At 37.3% G+C, this 23,662-nt stretch overlaps 1 protein-coding gene across 2 annotated transcripts in view; it reads left to right on the top strand.

The window, feature by feature from the left end:
* RARS1 (arginyl-tRNA synthetase 1) overlaps positions 1-15,022 on the top strand; it is a 31,464-nt gene extending 16,442 nt beyond the window's left edge. For both annotated transcript variants that reach the window (XM_069102406.1, XM_069102407.1), the window contains 8 exons: positions 1,138-1,267; positions 1,757-1,861; positions 7,014-7,192; positions 7,924-8,033; positions 8,743-8,848; positions 12,507-12,679; positions 13,477-13,724; positions 14,787-15,022. In XM_069102406.1, the coding sequence (XP_068958507.1) occupies positions 1,138-1,267; positions 1,757-1,861; positions 7,014-7,192; positions 7,924-8,033; positions 8,743-8,848; positions 12,507-12,679; positions 13,477-13,724; positions 14,787-14,896 (1,161 nt within the window). In that variant the 3' untranslated portion in view covers positions 14,897-15,022. The remainder of the gene's footprint in view (positions 1-1,137; positions 1,268-1,756; positions 1,862-7,013; positions 7,193-7,923; positions 8,034-8,742; positions 8,849-12,506; positions 12,680-13,476; positions 13,725-14,786) is intronic.
* The last annotated feature ends 8,640 nt before the right edge of the window (positions 15,023-23,662 follow it).

Genomic DNA, 23,662 nt, shown 5'->3' with positions numbered 1-23,662 from the left:
GATTTCCCAAGTTGTTAATGTACCTTCATGCCCCCAAATCACTATTTTGTATATATCCCCTATTTACTATTATATTTGTATCCCTTGACTGAATGATGTATAACATATAATGTCTTGTTTACTGATCTTAAAAGTATGAATATTAAAATTAGTTTTTTGGGGCGGCCAGGTAGCACAGCAAGTAAGATCACCGGCCCCAGTATCGGGATGACTTGGGGGTCGAATCCGGGCTCAGACACTTAGCACCCACCCAGAAACACCTGGCTGTGAAACCTTGAGCAAGTTACTTAACCCCAATTGCTTAGGGGCAGCCAGATGGCTCAGTGAGTAAGAGCACGGGCCCCAGTGTCAGGATGACCTGGAGATTGAATCCGGGCTCAGATACTTAGCACCACACCCAGAAATAACTGGCCGTGTAACCTTGAGCAAGTTACTTAACCCCAATTGCTTAAAAAAATAAATAAATAAAATTAAGTTATTTTTTTATAGTGATACTAATTATAATCATAATAAACTGAAATATGTTTCAGATCACTTTACTAAAAAATCATTGGGTTTATGTTTCTGTAGAGACATCCACAATTGTCTCCCACCTCACAACTACTTGTGGTGTGTATCTGGGGTAAATCGTACTAATCAGCTTTGCAAAGAAAGCAGCTGAATCTGAATTGGCATAAGCATGTCCCCTTACTGACCATTTTTAGTGTTGGCATGATATTCAGTCATCCAGAGCAGTGAATGTTCCAGTGCTTTTTTTAAATAACAGAAGAATAAATGTTCCTGTTTCAGAAGAAGCAAGCAAGGTTATTGTCACAGAAACCACATGTGACTCAAGGAATAATGTGGAATATAAGCTTCTTGATACAAGTCATATGTCCCCCTTTTTTTTTTTTTGAACCAAGTGAAAATTATTTGAGGTAGGATTGTATAAATTGGGAAAGGAAGATAAAAAGCAGAAAGGTGTAAGATTTTGTTATTCACTAGAAAAGTAACAAATATGGTCCTTCAGCAAATATACTTAGAATATTTTTAAATATTAAGTACAGTATAAGTCTTCAGGATGACAGTTTTAGAAATTCCTTGATCCTCTTCTCCACAATTGTAGAAATAGGCTTCTAGCTTTTTTTTTAACCTCAGGAATCTAAGAAGAGGTTTGACACTGAAGAAGAATTCAAGAAACGTGCATACCAGTGTGTGGTTCAGCTCCAGAGTAAAATGCCAGATATCACAAAAGCTTGGAATCTTATCTGTGACGTTTCTCGCCAAGGTGAGCTTTAGGGATTCGTTATATCCAATGTACAGTATTTTAAATAAGATCTTAATTCTGTAGCCTTTACACATTTGTATTATGCTGTGATGTGATCCTTTATCCCATTTACTGTCAAGTCAGTCTTAGGAGGAGCAAATGGCAGTTTGTTGTCTTGTGCCACCTCAGAAATTTAGAGTGGTGGTTTATCATTTTACACTATGCTCTTTATGCAAAAAAAAAAAAAAACATTCTCAGTGTTATACTGTCATATATGTTCAGTATTGGGGGGGGCAGTATATATAGTATTGAAAGTAAAAATGTATATTTTAGAAATGATATTTTATCGTTATTCCCTAATTGTTCCTCTTAAGTATGTTTTGTACATTTCAATTTTTACTTCATTGTCATTGTACTTTTTAGATTTGAGATGTTTTGTGTTTCTTTTAAATTAGCACAGGTAGACCCATTTTATTTCTCTTGAGCTAATTTTCTTTGTCTTTCTTTTAGAGTTCAAAAAAATCTATGAGGCTTTAGATATTTCCCTAATAGAAAGAGGGGAATCATTCTACCAAGATAGGATGGCTGATGTTGTCAGAGAATTTGAAGAGAGAGGTAAGTTGTATACTTTTGAACTTAATAAAGCTACCAAGAATTTAAAACTGTATTTTAATTCATACTATTATTTTCAGAACAGTGACAAGACTCATTTTTGTCTCCCTCATATCCTTTCATACTTATAGTCCATTTAGGGAGGATAACATATGTAAACAAACCACATAGCAATTACATCAAGTAGTCAGTCAACAAGCATCTGGTAAATGTTGACTCAGTATTCTACAGTGGAGAAACAAAAGTCAGAAAATGAAACAATCCCTACTCTCCAGGAGCTTACATTTTATCGTGGGAGACAACACAAAATAAATACAGTGTAGTTACATATAGAGGGCACTAGCAGCTGGAGAGACCAGGAAAGGCATCATAGAGAAATAGAGGGTGGTACTTGAGCTGAATATTAAGGGAAGTGAGGGATCTTTTGCAGAAGAGATGAGGCTGGAGTGCATTTCAGTCATTGAGAACAGCAATTGTAAATCCCTGTAGACAAAAGAGGGGTGTGCTTATGTGTAAAGATCAGAAAGAAAGCTAATTTGACTGAACCATAGAGTTGGAAGAGAGTGGTTTATAATGAGGTTAGAAAGATAGGTTGGCAGAGCGATAAGGAGCTTTACAGCCAAATGAATTTTGTAGTTTATCTTAGTGGGAATAGGAAGCTACTGGAGTTTATAGAGTTCCACAATCAGGTCCGCCTGAACTTACTGCAGTATAGGATTGTAGATTGCAACAAAGAGGAACTTGGTAGGGTGCTCAATTGGGAGACCATTGAAGTCCAGGCACGAGTTCATGAGAGTTCAAAATAATTTGGTATGGATATAGAGGTCAAATTTGGGAGGTTTTGTGGAGGTAGAAATAGAAAGCTTTGGCTTCAGGATTGCTTAAGGAGGAGTGAGAAATCCAGGATAACACTGAGGTTACCAACCTAGGAGACTGAGAGGATAGTGACACTTTTGTATGACTAAAAAGCATCTAGAGGCCATCTACCCAAGTCAAGTTACTGTGCCTTGAAGGGCAATAGGGTTCCAAGCATACAAAAGGCTAATAGATACTCCTCCACAGTGATACCATAGTTAAATAAGGAGCTGTCTTCCTCAGGTCAAGGTGGGTAGAAAGTCCTCTAAGTTTGGATTTCAGTTACATTGGTTAAATAGAGGGTGTATCATGGTGATAAAAAATTAAGTTCCTGAGAATCAGTAACTGGATAGGGACTTATGGAAGCTTCTTTGCCAGTTATTGTGGTTAGACTAGAGCTAAATGGAAGCCACAGAGTTTCCTGAACCATCCTGGGTAATTAATATTTAACAATATTGAGTCTTAGGTCATGGAGTTGGAGAATATTTCCTCTCTGGAACTAAAAACTGATGGAAATTCAAAAAGTGATAGAAATGAAGGAAATTAGAATACTTAAGTATTTAAATTACCTTTTAATAACACTGTGTGACCTGTGAAGGAGGGAGATAGTACCTGGAGACTTTGAGTAGATGAAAAAAGCATATTGATTCCTGCAGCCATTTGTGACCTTGTGAAAGTAATGGAACAAATAGCCCCAGACCCAAATAGTCTGACAAGTGGTATAGAATCATTGATCTCACTAGTAGTATCTTTTCTTCTATTCCCAAGGCTAGTCAGAAACAGTTTAGTTTTACCTGGGAAGAAAGGAGTTCAGAAAACTATACCAGTCTTTCTGAGGGTTATTTAAATTCATCATATTGACAAAATATGGGTAGAGACCTGAGAGTCCATTTCCTTTAAAATTTTATTATTTATTTTTGGTGGAGATTTTGTTGTTTTGAGTTCTGAATTTTCTCCCTTTCCACATATTATGAAGGAAAGAAATGTTATATCAATTATAAATGTGAAATTATGCTAAACATATTATGTGTTAGCCATGTTGTAATATAAAGTGAAAAAATTAAGCTTCAGTCTGCATTCAAATTCCAGTACTTTCTCTGAAAATGGATAGCATTTTTCATCAGAAGTCCTTCAGAATTGTTTTGGATCATTATATTACTGAGAATAATAATCAGGGGTGGGAAACCTGCTGCCTCTAGACCACATGTGGCTTTCTAGGTCCTTGGGTGCAGCCTTTTGACTGAGTCCAAATTTTACAAAACACATCCTTTTATTAAGGGGATTTGTTTTGTGAACTTTGGATTCAGTCAGAGGGGCCTCACTTGAGGACCTAGAGGACCCCTTGTAGCATCAATGCCACAAGTTCCACACCCCTGACTACTAAGTCATTCACATCTTATAATATTACTGTTAGTTTACACAGTCTTCTACTGGTTCTGTTCATTTTACTTTGTTCATACAAGTTTTCCCAGGTTTTTCTGAAAGTATCCTGCATGTCATTTCTTACGGCACAGTAGTATTCCATCACAGTCACATATGACAGCTTGCTCAGCCCATTCCCCAGTTGATGGACATGCCTTCAGTCTCCAGTATTTTGCTACGACCAAAAGAGCTGCTATAAATGTTCTTATACAAATAGGTCCTTTTCGTTTTCTTGTTGCTGTTAATCTCTTTGGGATACAGACCCAGGTCAGTATTGCTGGGTCTAGGCAGTTTTAAAGCCCTTTGGGCCTAGTTCTAAATTACTCTCCAGAATGATTGGATCAGTTCACAACTCCACCGACAGTCTGGTAGTTTCCCAGCTTTCCCACATCTCCAACATTTGTCACTTTCCTTTTTCTGTCATATAGGTGTGAGTTAGTACCTCAAGTGTTTTTTATTTACATTTCTCTAATCAGTAGTGATTTAGAGCATTTTTTACATGACTGTAGATAGCTCTAATTTCTTCATCTGAAAATTGCCTGTTCATATCCTTTGTCCTCTTACCAATTGGGGAATGACTTATATTCTTATAAATTTGACTCACTTCTCTAATATATTTGAGAAATAAGGTCTTTATTAGAGAAACTTATGGTAATAATTTTCCCCCAGTTTTCTGCTTTCTTTCTAATCTTGGCTTCATTGGTTTGTTTGTGCAAAATCTTTTTAACTTAACGTATTCAGAATTATCCATTTTATATCCAATGTCCCCTTGATCTCTTTTTTCATCTTAAATTCTTCCCTTATCCATAGATGTGACCGGTATAATTTTCCATGCTCCCCTAATTTACTTATGATAATATCACCCTTTATGTTTAAATCATGTACCTATTTTGACCTTATCTTGATATATGGTGTGAGATGTTGGTCTATACCTACTTTCTGCCAACCTGCTTTCTAGTTTACCAAGCAGTTTTTGTCAGATAGTGATTTCTTGTCCCAAAATCTTGGATCTTTGGGTTTATTGAACATTAGATTACTGTGGTCATTTACTGCTGTGTATGGTATAACTCATTTGTTCCACTAATTTGAGGTCTGGTACCATTAGGCACCTTCCTTCACTGATTCCCTTGATACTCTTGACCTTTTGTTCTTTGAATTTTGTCATTTTTCTAGCTCTATAAAATTTTTTGGTAACTTGATTAGTATGGCACTAAGCTGATTTAGGTGGAATTGTCATTTTTATTATCTTGGCTTGCCCTACACACGAGCAGTTAATATATCTCCAGTTGTTTGAGGATCTACTTCCTGAGGACAGTATAATGTTCACCACTATCTTGAGAGTATAATGATACCACTGAACTAGATGAAGCTACAGTGACTGGTCAAAATATTGGCATATGAGAGACAGGGAATGGGGATTCAACCTTTCTTCTCCCCTACCCCTCTTTTCCACTAACTCTGTGAGTCTGTACTATAAGAATTTAGTAGTTGAGAAGTTTTTTGTTGTTCTCTGATGGCTCTGCCTGTTATGAGAGAGGTTTACTCCACTAGACTTTGGGAGCTATTAATGCAGCAGTGGGGGCCAAAAATACTCTGAGGCATTGGGGTCCTGGCAAGTTCTCCCAGCGGACTAAAATGGAGGCTGTGTGGCTGGCAGTTAGATTTGGGGGATAGAGATTTTTTTTATACTTGTATACTTTATTCATGCTTTTCCCTGTTTAATGGCCAGGGATCTGACTAAACATTCTATTACCTAGAGAGAATAGAAGTACACAACTAAAGCCCCCCACTTCAGAGTAAGTACCAGTGGAGGAATTTTGATGATGCCTAGCACTGCATGCCGTTGTTTATAAGGCATGTTAATGCCTGTCAGACCTCATGCTTCAACATTCATCTCAAGATAGAAAACCCAGTGATTGTGATAGCAGTGGGCCCAATCTGAGACTTTTTTTGTGGGGGAAAAATGGGTGCCATGATCAGGGCAATGGTAGAGGGAGGCCATGTTTTATAAGAGCTTTGATGGTATGTGACAAGGTGATGAATTTAGCTGACTCTGCAATCCCATGTGTAGACCTGAAATGAAGAGAGTCAGTAGAATCAGTTTTCCAGTCAGAGGTAGATTAAGAACCACATGGGATTGTACTATCTTGATCTTTCAAAGGTGGATGCTATAATTGGCATAAAGAACACTATCAAGCAGAAGTAGCTTCGTTGCCTTTAGTTAAAGGGATCTTACAGTCCTGCACCCACTGCAATAGAGCATCACAGCCCCATCAGAATTGATAGAGCTAGTCACAGCTGTCTACTAGACCTAATCCCCAGTCTGTCCGTTTTATTCTATTATTGTCCTTGTGTTAACCTCTTGAAAACTTTCCTAGATCTTGAACTCTGATTCTGATTCCCTGTCACAGCCCTTTTTGGTTACACTGTAAATTGTCTTCTTGGGTGGATCCTCAAGATAATTATCGCTGTAGCTTGGATAACAAGGTCTCCAGGGGCCCAGGTTGGTGGAGCAGTTGGGGCTTTCAAAGGGACCTCTCAGGGACTGGGGAACAGCTGTTAGCTGTGCAGAGATCTGAGTTGGAAGATAGGCAGAAGTGCTCTTGGTGTGCAAAGGTGTTCTGAGAAATAACTACTCTTGAGGGCAAATAATTTGTGTCCATTGAATACAAAAGAAAATTCATCAAATTCATATTAAACTTGATGGGCTGAGAAGTAAAAATTGCATAAGTTTAGTAAACTTTACTCTGTTCAAAAATATATATTTATTATAAGTGCCTAAGATAGGTGCTCTGTGAATACTATTGTGTTGAATTGCAAATATTATCTTTTTGAGAAATTCTTTTTACTTCTGTTGACAATTAGCCTATTCTTACAGGATTTGTACAGGTGGATGATGGGAGGAAGATTGTGTTTGTCCCAGAATGCTCAATTCCATTAACAATAGTAAAATCAGATGGAGGTTATACTTATGATACATCCGACTTAGCTGCTATTAAGCAAAGATTAATGGAAGAAAAGGGAGATATACTTATCTATGTGGTAGACAACGGACAGGTGAGTTCATAGATCCCTTTTTGTTCATGTCTTCTGTGGAATTGTAACAGATATTTTACTTTGTCATTTGGTAGCTATCTAAGGTTCCCTAACCCTAAAATTCAGAACAGTGTTATTCTTGTTCCAAAAAAGGTGCTTAGTTAGGAGCAAGACTACTTTTAAGTTCTCTAAAATGTAAAGAGATGGAAGAATTTGTTATTAGCTTTTTTGTTGCCTCTTTTTTTTTTTTTTAAGATCAGGGGTTTTTTACATCTTTTTTTGCATGATTGACTCCTTTGGCAGCGTGGTAAAACCACTTCTCAAATGTTTTTAAGTGCATAAAACAAAATCCATAGGATTACAAAGGAAACCAATTATATTGGAATAAAGATGTAATCTTTTTTTCCCAGACAAGTTTATGGAGCCTTGGAACTAAATGAACCTCAGGTTCAGAACCCCTATTTCAGAGAATAAGAGCCAGCACCTTCTGTAATATTGCTTGTAAAACTTTTTTTCCCCTTCAACACAAATATTTGGGTAGATCTTCCATGAAGGACTTATGAAAGTAAAATGTAGATAAGCAGTACACAGGATGAAGTTATTTAGAGGGGTTGTTTTCATTGTTAGTGAAAGAAATACCCATCATGAGAAAACTACAAATCATTTCTAGTGTTTTAACCATAAGTATAGCCTTAACTTCTTTAATTGTATTACAGAATAGAACAAATAAATGTTTTCATGTTATCTTGTAGGCTTTACACTTCCAGGCAATATTTGCAGCCGCTCAGATGATTGGATGGTATGACCCTACAGTGACCCGAGTAAGCCATGCTGGATTTGGTGTGGTGCTAGGAGAAGACAAGTAAGTCTGTGAAGCCTGGAATGAAAATTAGACTGTTCACCTCCCAAATATCTATAAAACAAATCATATTTTATTTGGTAGCATGATCAGAATTAAACAACTGGTGAAACCACCTGAACGACCTTGTACCTCTGCAGGTACAGTTGTTTCCAAGCATTTCACCCTATTTCTAGCCTTGCCCATAACTAATATCATTATTGATCTTGTGCCATGTGTTATGCTGAGGTTTATTTTGTAGTCAGTAGAATATTGAGTCCATATATTACTCAATAATTAAGAAATTCCTCAGAATTTTAAGAAAAGCAGGTATGAATTGTCTGGTTTGTTTAAATTTCCATTTGTAGTGGGAAGGGGCCTCTGGAATTTATAAGCAGTTTTTATGTATGTGTATATATATGTATATGTGTGTGTGTGTTTATCATGGTTGTACATACTTGAATTTCACAGATTCTGTCATTGACTGCTTCTAACTGGATTTGTTCTATCTTTGATTTGTTTATAATTAAAGAAGCATCTTTTCATTTTCTCTTCTTTCCACTGTCCTTAATTCAGCACTTTGCCCTTCCTCTCTCTCCACCATCCACAACTCATCTTCTCTTTTCTTATAACTTCCTTTTTATTTTGGATTCGGTCCTGTGCCAGTTTCGTTTTTTAGGTGCAGTTGATGCTTCAGTTTGTTAACTCAGAACTTTTAAATGTTTGCTTTTAGGAAAAAGTTTAAAACTCGCTCAGGTGATACAGTGCGCCTCATAGATCTGTTAGAGGAAGGGCTGAAAAGGTCTATGGATAAACTGAAGGAAAAAGAAAGAGATAAGGTAATTTTAGTATATATTAGAGTTAAATAAGCATATGTTTTTTTTTTTTCTTGGCTTCTTATTGTGTTCATTAAGTAGACGGGAAATCATAGGCAATTTGATGCTTTGGCTTTTTGCTTTCTCACTTAGGTGGTCTTAGTTCACTCAAATTTTGTTGTACCATCTAAAGTTTGTTACCAGATTTTTGGGTGTCTTACCCACACTGTTTTGCTCTTGAATAGTTGAGATCACTCTGAGTAGAGATGGAGCGTAGGGTAATAGTAGCCCCTAACAGGATCTCACGTTTTATTTTCCTCATGTTACAAATGAAGTGAAGTGACCTGCTCCAAGTCAGATAGCTTATAAATAGAATTGCTGAGGACTCATATTTGAGTCTTAGAGTTCTAAGTCCAGTGCCCTTACTAGGCTTTAGAACAGAATGAGAAAAAAAAATAAAATGAAATAAAAGGGCAGAGCCAAAGAAATCTTCCTTTGAGGAAAACCACTCTTTTTTATTTAGATTCTATCACTGGCATTTCCATAATAAAACACAAATGATATATTGACAGAAGAGGTCACTTCCGCAACAGTTAATTTCAACGTCTGCTCCTATTGCCTCTATCACTGATGCCTCCATCTGCTTTTCTGGATGCAGTTGAGATAACTGGATAATGTTTGGCAAAAAGAGAGAGAGAGAGAAACCCATTCTCTCTAGTGGATGTTCCTTAGATCAACACATCTGTGCATATTCTTCATGTGGCATTTGGCTTCTAATCGTGGGTTCCCCGTATAGAGCCAGCTTAATCAGATGAAAACTGAAAAACCTGGATGTTGAGCTAGCTCCTCCCCTCTATTGTGTTATGCCACATTCACTTGGACCAGTTGTTTTACTGATTGGACCTAATATATTGGTGTCATATGTATTTATCCTGGTTGGAAACAAATAATAGGATTACATTTTCCCAAAACCAAATGCATCATTTTTTGTCTTCTGTATATTGTTAAAAGTAATATTTGTCATTTGACATGATTCAGCCTTAATATCATTTTGCATTTATGGCCTGATGTTTCTGTTTGTAACTGCATAATGTTAAAACAAGTGGTTGATCGATACGCATTCAAAAATCCTCCAAAGCCAAAAATCAGGTAATTATGACATTGTGTAAACAAAATAGATGCCAGTTGACTAAGCCAGCCTTAATATTTGTGGATAGTGAATTTTATGTCCCTTTTTATGGTTTTATACTCCAAGAAGCCATGCATTATACAGTCTTGCTAGCTACCACTGATGAAAATTTTCTATTAGTTTTTTACCGTCAGATAGCATAGTACTATGTGAGATACTTGAAAATATTGATTTCAGTATCAGAATACTACTTGCTTCCTACTGTCAGAGACCCCTTTTACCTTCTTCACTCAGTAACCTTTCCTCCCTTAAAACACACTCAAATCAAAATTTTCATCCAATCAGAATCATGATAACTGTAATGTACCTCTCCCATTCACCCCCCCACTCCTCCAGTGTCATTCTCCCTCCTTTAAGGAGTTTGGCACCTGACTTATCAACAATGTTTGTGGATACTCCCTCCATTTCCAGTTTCCTAAACCTCCTTATGTCCCATGATCTTCTTCACCCTGCACCTCAGCCACACGTAGCAATGTGTTCTTGATTTCCCTATTAAAGGTATCACACTTCCTGACATTCCTGGTTGACCATAACCTGTGATTCCACCTCTCCCTAGACTTAGTCCCTCCTGTACCCCTTCTTTGCCCTCATTAAGCCCTCCTTTACTACCTTTACCCCTCGGTATTTTCTCAGTCTATTTCCTTTGCTCTCTCTCCAACCTCACCCCAATTTAGCCATCTTTACTGTCTTCTGCTCTTGAACTCCTTACTGCTTTGTTCTTCACTTGCCAAACTTCACCCATGGATTACTCCCACTGCCCTCCACTCCCTATTCACAAGCAGCTGAAAAAAGCTGGAGGCAGTCTCATACCCATTCTGACTGAGCACATTACAGATTCATGTTATTCAACTTCACCTGTGTCCTCCCTCTGCAATAATCCTTTTTATCCTAACCTCCGTATCTCATTCTACATACAATCTGATGCAAACCTTCACTCCCCAAGCCCCCTCCTTCTTTTTCAGCTGAGGCTCCTCCAACTTAACTGCGAGAATTAAAGCCATGGGTTCTTCTCCCATTCTCATCTTAAAACCCCTACCTACCAGTGGTTCAAACTCAAAAAGAAACAGGGCCACCAAACTGTACATAAGTCTGCAGGCTGCACATTGACTTAGAAAACTCTTATTTCACATCTATGTTGTGCTTTATTTTCATTTATTTTTTAAAGTATTTCCTAATTATGTTTGATCTGGTGCATGCAGCCTATGTTCATTTGACTCTTTTTCCCTAGATGGTATCTACCCTTCTCTCCTTTACTGAAATTTCTGATTGGCCCTTCTGGTTTCCAGAGTCAGTCTCCCTACATGTGCACCTGATCAATTCTGAGGAATCAATCATTCCTCTCCTATCTTATCCAGGAAATTGCATCCTCTGTCATCTCATTGAATCTGCTTCCCTAACTCTCTGTAGTCATTGCCTGTATTTCCTCTCCTCTCACTTCTTGACCTTTTCTAACCTGGCTTCCAACCGCATCACTCAACTAAAACTGCTCTCCAGAATTACCAAATTCTCATGGTCTTATTCTAGTCCTGATCCTTCTCACTCTGTCATGTTTGAGATTGTTTGCCACCTTCTACCTTTCTGATTCTTTATTCTACTTTGTTGACTCATTTATATCACATTACATAATTGTGCATGTTCCCCTTAAGGTTCTGTCCTAGGCTGTTCTTTTCTTCCTGTGTACTACCTCTTCAGCTTCCATGGGTTTAACTACAATCTCTTTGCATCTGACATCAAGATCTCACCCATTCCCTGAGTTTTAGTTCCATAGCACTTGTTTCCTGTTGGTTATTTCAAACTGGATGTCCTAGAAATATATTAAGTTCAGAATGTCTGAAATTAAATTCATTATCTTCCTCCTATTCTAAACTTTCGTATGTCTGTCAGAGGTACTACCATCTTTGTAGCCTCTTGGGTTCAAAATTTAAGCATTATCTAAGAGTCTTCATTCTCCTTTACTTTACATATTTAATCAGTTTCCAAATCTTGCTATTTCCACCTGCATAACATCTCCATCTAACCCATTCACTCAACTCACATAGCCATCACCTTAATTCAGACCTTTGTCACTTCGTGTTTATATAATTACACCTGCTTCCTAATTGGTCTCCCTATTTTAGGATTCATAACTACAGTCCATCTTACACTTTGCTGCCAAAGTTATTTCCTTAAGTGCATATCTGACCATGTCACTTTAACTCCAATACATCTCTGTATTCTCTAGAATAAAATAACTAAAAAATCCTCTAGGCTTTCAAAGCCTCTTAAAACCTGGACCTATGTCCCTCAAATTTCTTTTTGTTTAGGGTACGTTGTAGATATTTGTGCCTGTTAAACTATATACTTAAGTTATATACATATTTTATATTCTTGTCATTTTCAAAATGTAATTTCATTGTGAAGATAAAGATTGTTTCATTTTTTGTTCTTATGTCCCAAATGCCTAACCTAGTCCCAAGACTTCCTGAATAGTCAGTGATCCTTTTTTTCTTGAAGGTTTTAACTCCAGAGGAACTGAAAGCTGCTCAGACTTCAGTGGCTTTTGGCTGCATCAGATATGCTGATCTTTGCCACAACAGGATGAATGACTACATCTTCTCCTTTGACAAAATGCTAGATGACAGAGGAAATACAGCTGCTTACTTGCTATATGCCTTCACTAGGATAAGGTAAAGTGGAGAGTGAGGCACATGACAAGTCTATTGTTAGAAATGGAAGGTGCCAGAGAGGTCAGTTCTTATTTTGCAAATAATAAAATGGAGGCTTGGAGGACACCCTTGCCAACCTTATCTTTGTTTCTCACCAGTCTGCACTCCAGACTTCATCATTCCCCTGCAATGGTTACCCATATTGCCCCTCCCAATATACTCTACTGCTTTTTAGCTTCCTTTTATGTATTATCTTTTCTTCTTCCTATTAAATAGTAAGTTTTTTGAGGGCAAAGACTATTTGCTCGTACTTGTATTCACAGCATGTAGCATAGTGCTTAATACAGTTGATATTAGAGCTGAAACTCAAACCCAAGTCTTTTGACTCTTAGTCTAGTGCTCTCATAACTGCATCTTGCACCTTCTTGGTCTAAATTCTATTTTAAAACCTCTCTAGAAATGTGCAAATTATTTTTATCTTTTAAAATAACTTTTCATCTCATTCCTTGGGTTTTGCCTTTATTTTCTAGGCTACTTTCTCTAAAAGTTATTGCTTTAAATACCTCAGAATTAAATCTATTTAGATTTCCTGTTTTAGTTTTATTTTAGCAAGTGTTTGAGACTAGATCATTAGTGTTATGAATTGCATAGTAAAGTTAGTACAGCTGCTATAATGCTGTAGGAAGAAGCACTTATTCTCCTTAACTGGCAGTAATGTGAGTGGCTAATGCACTTTTCTTTATGCTTAATTTTGTAATAAAAAGAATGGTTATACATACCATAAATGAGCAGTGTTCACACAGTAATTTCCTTTCTAGATCTATTGCCCGATTGGCTAACATTGATGAAGAGATGTTACAGAAAGCAGCTAAAGAAACTAAGATCATTTTGGACCATGAGAAGGAATGGAAGCTAGGCCGGTGCATTTTACGTTTTCCTGAGATTTTGCAAAAGATTTTGGATGACTTGTTTCTCCACACACTCTGTGATTATCTCTATGAATTAGCAACCACCTTCACAGAATTCTATGATAGTTGTTACTGTGTGGAGAAAGATCGACAAACTGGTAAGTGTCTTTATTGTACTTACAGCAGGATTTGGTGTGGAACCTTCATTATGAGATAAAGTAGTCTCAATAGAAAGTAATCATGCTCATTAGACAGCCTAGGCCAGGTCCTAGAATGAATTCTCAGATTTCTTTATGTTGAAAACAGTATTCTGAAGACTCTTCAATTTTGCTCTTAGTCCATTCTTTTCTTCCTCTGTAATAAAGTACATTAAATTCAAGTAGTTGTTTATTAGACTGAATTATTAAACTACTAGAAATCTGGCCATTTAATGATAAACTAACATTGGAAAGAAATGTAGTCTACCTTTGACGCCCTTGGGTTCCTTAATTCCTCAATATCACAAGATAGAATGTGCAAATCAAAAATCACGTTTCTATAATCCTGGCCAAAAGGACCTTATATTTTAATAATTTCTTTCAAAAGGAAACTTTTAAATTTCTGCTTCCATTTAGAGCACAGAGGCACTTAAAGGATATTCTGGAAAGAACACATTCTTTAAAGAAAGACAAGAATTTAAGAATACTTAAAAGGACCAAGCTGTTCAGATTGACTGTGCATCTTTTAGTCAGTTAAGAAAATTAAAATAAGGGCGGCTAGGTGGCACAGTGAATAGAGCATCGGCCCTGGAGTCAGGAGGACCTGAGTTCAAATCTGGCCTCAGACACTCTTATTAGCCCTGTGACCTTGGGCAAGTCACTTAACCCCAATTGCCCTCCCCAAAAAAAGAAAATTAAAATAGCACTATAGAGATAATAATCTAAACATTTTTATTTCAAAGTAAAAAAACATTTCCTGGGTGGCGCAGTGAATAGAGCACCAGCCCTGGAGTCAGGAGGACCTGAGTTCAAATGCAGCCTCTGACACTTAACATTTACTAGCCATGCGACCTTGGGCGAGTTGCTTAACCTCAATTGCCCTCCAAAAAAAGCAAAACAAAACATTTCCATCAGTTGATATGCCTGTCCCTTCCAGTATTAAAAGGCAGGGACCATTGTTTATCTTAACAAAATATAAATTATTTTTAAAAAATAACAACTATGCCTTTTTGTTTTCTGTAGGTGAAATATTGAAGGTGAATATGTGGAGGATGTTACTGTGTGAAGCAACTTCTGCTATCATGGCTAAAGGATTTGATATCCTGGGTATAAAACCTGTCCAGAAGATGTGATTAAACCTGTGTTTGAGACATTTTGTATTTTTACAAAAATGATCATTAGTACTCTTGCATTTTTTATAATCATGTGGAGAAGATATTTTAAAAAATAAAGGAAAAAATGCAACTTTCTCTACAAAAGGGACATTTTTATTTCTCAAATATATTTATAAGGGAAAAATCGTGGTCCAACAGTCCTAAAATCCATTCCTGCTAACCTGCTAGGCAATCAACCACCCCTAGCTTTAACCAAAAGTGCCAGACATAGCCATTCCCTGACATGATAACAAAGGCAAGTCCAAATCTTGGTGGTAAAATGGAGGAAAAGGGATTTGTACCTTCTTCCCTTCTCTGGCTTTTCAGTCTTCTATCCTTTGCAGATTCCCATTTCCTCCTTCCCAGGGAGGAGATGACTATATACTAAGAAAAATGATCCTTGGCTCTTGCTTCATCATTTTCACTCATTGTTATCCTTCAGCCCTAGGGGGAAAATAATAGTCCAAATAGACAGAGGGCTATGTATGGGTATTTGTTAAAGTATATTATCAGCTTTGAAATATTGCTTACAAAAACTTGTCCTCAGGCGGCCAGCTGGCTCAGCGAGTAAGAGCACCGGCTCCAGTGTCGGGATGACCTGGGGATCGAATCTAGGCTCAGATACTTAGCACCCACCCAGAAACACCTGGCCGTGTAACCTTGAGCAAGTTACTTAACCCCAATTGCTTTAAAAAAAAAAAAGTCCTCATTGCAGATACTCCTGAAAATTTTATATCGCTGGGAAAATACGTATTATGGGTTTTTATTAATATTTCCATCCTTGTCTTTTCTCAAATCAGTTCTGAGATTTTCCACAACTTTAGATACCATACGAATCAGTCCCTTCACAATAACGGCTCTTGTTCAAATCTTCTATTTGTACGCTTGTTCTGATCCAACTGCTTTTAACTTCCTAGTTTCATCCAAAAGTACCTCATGACTTCCCTTGAATTCTTGCCTGGATTTCTTTAAAATAATTTTGCCCTCCACTGTTTCCGTTTTATATTTTTCATTCTTCATAAGATTTTTCAAATGAGTTTATATTTTTTTATTAATTTATTTTTAGTTTTTAACATTCAATGGCATAAGCTTTTGAGTTTTAAATTTTCTCCACCTCCCTCTCCAAGATGACATGCAGTCTGATATAGGCTCTACATATACATTCATATTAAACATATTTTCCTATTAGTTATGTTGTAGAGAACAGTTAGAACCAGTGGGATAAATTACAAGAAAAAAAAAATAAAACAAATGAGCAAGTATTATGATTCAATCTGCATTCAGACTGTAATTCTTTGGATGTGGATGGCATTTTCCATCACAAACTTTGGAGTTGTCTTAGAACCTTACATTGCTGAGAAGAGCTAAGTGTATCAAAGTTAGTCATTGTACAGTGTGACTAACTGTACAGTGTTCTGATTCTGCTCATGAGAGTTTATAGTCTAAACAGTGTTGCCCTAAAGTGCCATATCTACCCTCAGTGTTTACTGAGTAAGGTGCTATTTAGTTTCTTGTCTTTTGTCTTCTTGGTATAGCAATTTATATGTTGGTTACGCTTAATGAAATTATTTAAATCTACCCAACATATAAAGAACGATTAATACCTCTTTTTTTAAAGCAATTGAGGTTAAGTAACTTGCTTAAGGTTACACGGCCAGGTGTTTCTGGGTGGGTGCTAAGTGTCTGAGCCCGGATTGGATCCCCAGGTCATCCCGACACTGGAGCTAGTGCTCTTACTCACTGTGCTACCTGGCCGCCCCGATTAATACCTCTTTCACAAAAAACCTCCGTAATTATGAAAGATTGCATTCTACCAAGTTCCTTTATGAGACAAATGTAGTCCTGAAACCCAAACCAGGGAGGAATAAAGCAGAGTGTGAAATAAAAATTTCAGTAATGAATGTTGAAGCACAAATTTTAGATAAAATCTTAGTGAAGTGACTAGCAATATGTCTTCCCTGCCACCCTATCCCCAACCAAAAAAAAAAAGCACTTTATCTAAGCTGATTTTATATCAGAGATGCAAGAATGATTCAAAATTAGGAAAGCATTCAGCAGGATTAATAATGCACACAACAAAAAACTTATGATTGTCTCAATAGGCACAGGGGCGGGGAAAAGCCTTTGGTAAAAGCAGTTATTTATGTTTAATACTCTAAAAGTATGCAGTAATTTGTTTCAGAGGGAACCTTAGGGTCATCCAATAAATTTAGCCCAATCCTGTTCAGTTATGTACTGAACATTGATTTGTAGATCTTAAGGTACATATGTTGATGGATGAGCTCTACCAGTGGTGTCAAACTCAAATAGAAATGAATTCCTGCACAAATTAACAGCAGTGTTGTATTTTTATTTTGTTAAACATTTTCCAGTTGCATTTTTAATAAGATTTGCAACGATTGCAAGCTTGACACCTCTGTTCAACAGCATGTCCTTTGGCTGTCCATCCAGTAGCATCAAATATCAGCTAGATGTCTTCTATTTATGACAGAATTACACAAAATTCTTTGAAAAATGTTATCTAGCAACTGAGAATCACCAGGATAGATCTTGACTTGGAAGGCACTTCAGGGGACATTTAATGGATACTTCTTTATTTTGCAGATGAGGAAAGAGATTTTGTTTTTTCTTTGGGATAGTTGGGTCAAATTTTGGAATAATATTCCAGACCTTGATTTAATCAGCCCCATGTCGTCTGTAAACAACCATCTAGATGATATCACCATCTATATGGAATCCTTCAATTTGTTTTCTATACTGGATCTCCTTTAAGATGGCAGATAAACATCGTGTATGCCTCATTCAGCAGTCAGAATCATTGAAGGCAACATGGTATAGTGGGAGAAAACACTGTCTCTGGAGTTAGAGGAACAAAGCCTTAATCCAGTTCCTGAGGCAACATGGTGGCCTAGTGGATAGCAAGAATGCTAAGCCTAGAGTCAGGAAAGACGTGAGTACAGATCTGACCTTGGATACTTGGATGCTATGAGAACCTAGGCAAGTCATATAACCTCTACCTTAGTCCTCAGCTATAAAATGGGGATACTATTAGCACCTACCTCACAAATGAGAACACTGGAAGACAAATTGGAACATTGGCCCTATGAGAATAAATGAGAAATGAAATAATATTTGTAAAGCCAGATGCCTGGCATATAGTAGAGACACAATTGCTTGTTTTCTTCCCCCTGCCAAGTTAAACACTTTCTACTATTGTGACCTTTGATAAAGTACATTCTCATCTGTGAAATGGAGGGATCAGACTAGGTGATCTCTCTTCCAGCCCCATATGTTTCATGGTCTTATAATTTTCAGCTTAACAAAAAAATGCATTTAAAAATCAACTTCACTAGTACAAGATAGGAGAGATGGTTAGCATTTCTGAAAAAAGATCGGGGGGTGTTAAAGGAATGTTACTTCAATATTAAGTCATATGGTACCAAAAATCCAACACAATTTTGGAATGCATTGAGAAAGCCATAGATAGCTTCCAGGGACAGAGTCCCCTGCACCTGACTCTTGTCAGATTTCCTCTGGAATGTTTAGTCCTGGGTGCAGGGTGTTGATAAAACTGGAGAGTGTGCAGCTCCAAGTTTAAGAAAGGGGGTGAGGGGGCAACTAGGTGGCACAGTGAATAGAGCACCGGCCCTGGAGTCAGGAGGACCTGAGTTCAAATCTTATCTCAGACATTTGACACATTTACTAGCGGTGTGACCTTGGGCAAGTCACTTAACGCCTATTGCCTTGCTTTCCCCCCCTCCAAAAAAAGAAAGAAAGAAAGGGGGTGAGAGGCATTAATGGTAATTTATACAGTACAATTAAAATTAGAAAAAACGGAAAGACAAAAACGATGATAAAAATGAAAAAGAAAACTGCATAATTCTCAACTTTTATGCACCCCAAATACAAGAGATTTTAAAAAGATTACTTTGTGATACACTGTAAAAGGAGACCATATTCCTCAAAATGTAACATTAAATAAAAGTATTAACAGTAAAGAAATTAAAACTCAAATCTGCTTACTTAATATGTTGTAATTAATAGCTGTGTGGAGATAATTATATCAACTTTGACATTCTTGATTATTTTTTCATTCTTTTGACTTCATTTTATTTTTCTTGATGTCTCATGGAATCATTAGCCTCCATTTGACCAATTCTGATTTTTAAGGAGTTATTTTCATCAGCATTTTTGTGCTTTTTTAAAACAAACTATTCTCTTTTCATAATTTTCTTGCTTCTCTCATTTCTTTTCCTAATTTTTCCTCTAGCTCTCTCATTTTATATTTAAAATAATTTTCAGCTCTTCTTAAAAAACAAACAAACCTTTCTTTAACTCTTATAGGAATTCTTGGGTTTGTATCCAATCTGCATTTTTCTTTGAGGCTCTGCTTATAGATGTTTTCATGAATTTGTGTCTTGAGCTTCTCTGTCACCATAGTAATGTTTTATGGTAAGGTTCTTCTTATTTTTGTTTGTTTATTTTTCCAGTCTATTTCTTGACTTGGGACTTTGTTTGAAATGGGCTATCCTTACCTCTAGGGTGGAATAGAATGTGACTGTCCCAAACTTCAGGCTTTATGTCCTACTGTTTTCACAGTTAGGCCTGGAGGCCTCTTAAGTTTTGGAGGGTCTTTTTGGGGGGGGTGCTTTTTGAAGGGGGGAAGGGCAATTGGGGTTAAGTGACTTGCCCAAGGTCACATGGCTAGTACTTGTTAAGTGTCTGAGGCCAGATTTGAACTCAGGTCTTCCTGACTCCAGGGCCAGTGCTCTATTTGATGCACTACCTAGCTGCCCCAGGCCTCTAAGTTTTAATATTCCCAAAGTGCTGTGAGAGGTGTAGCCACTGCCCTCCTGGTCAGTGCTATGATCCTGACCCAGGAAAGGTCTGTGTTCCCTTGTAACTACAAGCATTGTCTGTACCATGGAACTACAGCCCAGAAGTGGATAATGGAATAGCCAAATGATGCCCAGTCCTAGACCCAGTGCTAGCAGGGGTTGGTTCCCTGTGATCTCTTCCCAACCAAGTACTCAGTCCCTTTACTCTCGTAGGACTCTTAAAGTGCTCCCAGTACCATTGCTGCCACTGACATCAAGGCCTATAGCTGATGTTCCCACTGCACCATGCTCCCAGCCAGACCCCGCCTGCTCCCCCTGCCCCCAGTACTCTAGACCTCTCCTGTCCTTCTAAGCTATCTTGGGCTGGGAAAATTCACTCTTTTTTGTTGATTATGCACTTAGAATTCAATATGATACACTTTTTAAAAGCTGCTCAGAGAGAAATGTAGGTAGAGCTTGAGAAAAAGGCTCCCCTTACTCTGACATTTTGGCTCTTCTCTGCTTCTGCCACCTCTCCTTGACATTTTTTGCTATAAACAGAACCAGAAGAAAGAGGGAAGTTGCAGGTGAATGGAAAGATGACTTCCAAGTGCTCCATAAAGTGGCAAACTAGTTTTGTGAAAGAAAGAGAGAAAGGAAGGAAAGAATCTAAACAGTAAACCCCAAGTTTAAATGGGCAGTTTAAATTTTCCTTCCTTTGGAGAGGAGGAGAGGAGAAGGAAGAGGAGCTGAGTTACCCAATTACCCAGTGAACTGGGTCCCAGTTCACTCTGAAGCTTAGGTCCTTGCCCAGGCTCCACTTAATGGCTGCATTTTGGGCCCCCCTGGCTTAGGGTGAATGTCAGTGGTAACTGTTTCTCTTTGGAACAGCAAGCAACCCTGAGGGTCTTCTTCTCCTGGCTTGATTTTTTTCTTTCTTTTTTGCTAATTAAAGGGACCATCCCTTGATTCATTCTTAAAGAGACCTATTCACTGAATGGGCATCACCTCACTCTGAACTTGAAAAGGCCTTAGCCTAAAGGGGCCAGGGTCTCCTAATGCAGCCTGGGTCCTCTCCGGTCATCCTGATGAATATCTGGTTACTGGACCCAGATGTCTCTGGAGGAGAAAGTGAGGCTTTGCACAGCCCTCCCTCACTGAAATCCAAGTCAACTGCAAGTCATGTCATTTCCTCTTAGAAAGCAAGGGACAAACACAACAAAGTGGCAAAGGAATTGGTAAATTTGATTTCAACAAATGCCCAAATGTAACAAGATAGATTCCATGTAATACCTGGTCACCATATATTGCAGCACCAATGATAAATATTTGCATCAATGAAAATGGTTGCAGCTTATATGCCAACATTGATTGCTGAGGATAAAGTGATAGGAAATTTCTACAAAGAGCTTGGCCCTTCAATTTAAATTGACATTTACTGTGATAAATGGAGTTCGATGCAAAGGTGTAAAAGGTGAGGACAGGGATCAATATACATAGCAAAACATGGTTTAGGAAAAAGGAAGAAGACAGGGAATTACAAGTTGTACATAAGCTTCACACTTCGATACATAAGCATTTTCTTTAAGAAAAGAATTTGTAAAAATGGACATGCTAAGCACCAAATAATACAATAAAGAGCAAAATCTTCCAATACTCTGTATAAACAAGCCATCGATTATTAGAGCTAAGATTAAAATGAATATAAAGCAAGAAAGAATAATAGAGAAAAAAAAAGAATGTGACAGACTTGAAGCAATCCTGAACTATTTAAGTAATTGACACCAATTGTAACTTTATCTAAAACTTCTTGCAAACAAAAGCATTTTTAAATGGATTTTTATTGATACCTTTTGTTTATACATTGTCTATGTTTACCAGTGTATTCTCATACCCTCTCAAACAAATATCTGTTATAACAAAGAATTAAAAAGGGAAAATAATTTAGCAAAACTAGCCAGCACATCAAGAAAGTTTAACATCTGCAGTACTCCACCAGAATAGTCCCCCACCTCTGTAAAATAGGGAGGAAGGTCCGTTCTCATATTTCTTCTTTGGGATCAAGTTTAAGAAATAGAAATTAATTGCTACAACAAAGGGACCAAAAGAGTCCAAAAAGTATCTCATTCAGCTAACCGACAGCTTACTTGCCAAATGGCAAGAGATGATTGCCAAGTGCAACAATGAGTAGGAATATAAACTTGTTTATAAACCCTTGTAAGAAAGGATGATAAATGATGGTGATCAGCATTTTTTTCATCAAGCAGAGGTTAATGCCAGTTTTAAATAAATCTTGGCAAGCTATCCAAATTAAGCAGTCATTCAAAGATGAAAATAGAAGGACAACAAACAGGAAAAAACATTGAGAATATTTGCAAAAAATCATTATAACAAAGTATTGTCCATCAAAGACTCTGGAACCATCACACTTAATCCCCAAACCTCACAGTCCCAGATATAGTTACAGAGGAGGTAGAAATGTCAATAAAGAAGACAGAAAAAGCAAGATTAAAATAAGTATATATAGAGATGAGAAATTCAAATTAATTCTACTTTGTAACTTTTTCTATATTGTGTTGATTTTATGTTACAATTGATTCTATATCTGCTTAAATCCCCTTCCTATGTCCTTGAGTTGAGCTCAGGAATTTAATTTTTCCTCTGAGTTAGTTTAAAGTTATAATTAAAAGAAAAGTTGCTATCTCTCATACCAGTGGCCCCTACGATACTTCCAGGTCTTCTGTTATCTTTACGTCCCACAAGTTAACACGGAACCATCCCCAGAAGAGATACCATCTGTTTTTGTCTGTCCTTGTGGAATTAGGAGAGTTTTTCTCTCTGCCAAGGAGACTATCAGTCTTATAGCTTTTATTTCCAAGCAAAGGTTACAAGATCCAACAAAGCAATGAACCTTTCTTAATTGTCAGAAAGGGTCATGATTAGCTTCCCCTGAACGCCAGCCCACCTTTCTTAGTACAGTCAATCATAATGTCACACACTTACCAAGACTCCTTCTTTATTGTGTTTCAACAAAGAGGCTCCTCTCCTCACTGAGGTCACTGGCTTTACTGAGATGGACAATCTGACCCACTTTGTTAACACTTATATGTATCACTATTAATGAGATGAATTTGCTCATAGCCCTTTATATCAATTTACCTTTATTAATTTTATTTGCCCCAGAGTAGGCACAATTATAAGGCACTGAGAGACTATTACCCAAGGTGTCTGAAGGAAAGGAAGATACCAGAGTCATGGAAAAAGTGTTAGACTTGGACTAGAAAGTAACTAACTGGGATTTGGATTAGAAAAACTATCAGTTTATATGCCTATTCTTGCAGCTATATAAAATTACGGTAAATTATCTACATACAAATCAAGGGCATCTTTGCTGTTGGTATTTAGGAGGGAATAAGCAGGACTTCTCAAGTAATATTCAACAGTGGACAACATTATTACTCTATCTCAATTAAATGAGATAACTGATGGAGAGAACATAAGATTCTATTGTGTTTATTGCTTGTTGATTAATAAAAAGCATTTGAGTTGATAGAACAAAATGCTATCAATTTTTTTTCTTTTTGGAGTGCAATTGGGGTTAAGTGACTTGCCCAAGGTCACAAGGCTAGGTTTTTTTTGTGTGCTAAGTATCTGAGACTAGATTTGAACCCAGGACCTCCTGACTCCAGGGCCAGTGCTCTTTTCACTGTGTCACCTTGCCACCCCTAACAAAATGCTATCTTAAAACAAGTTATCTTACACCAATACATCAAAACCATACAAGACTCCTTGGAAGATATAACTAGACATAATGCTGTTCAACAATGCTGTATAATCAGGTGAGACATAAAAATAGAAGTGTATGCTTGACAAAGGTATTTGCCTCTGTTGGGGAGAAGATTCAATGAAGATTCCAGGTTGAACAGGA

This window comes from Petaurus breviceps, unplaced genomic scaffold (genome assembly GCF_028583685.1).
Source record: "Petaurus breviceps papuanus isolate PSGF00001 unplaced genomic scaffold, PetGlider_PUasm1.0 551, whole genome shotgun sequence".
NCBI lineage: Eukaryota > Metazoa > Chordata > Mammalia > Diprotodontia > Petauridae > Petaurus > Petaurus breviceps.
Note: the sequence above shows the minus strand (reverse complement) of the source record. Positions and strands in the feature narration are given on the sequence as shown.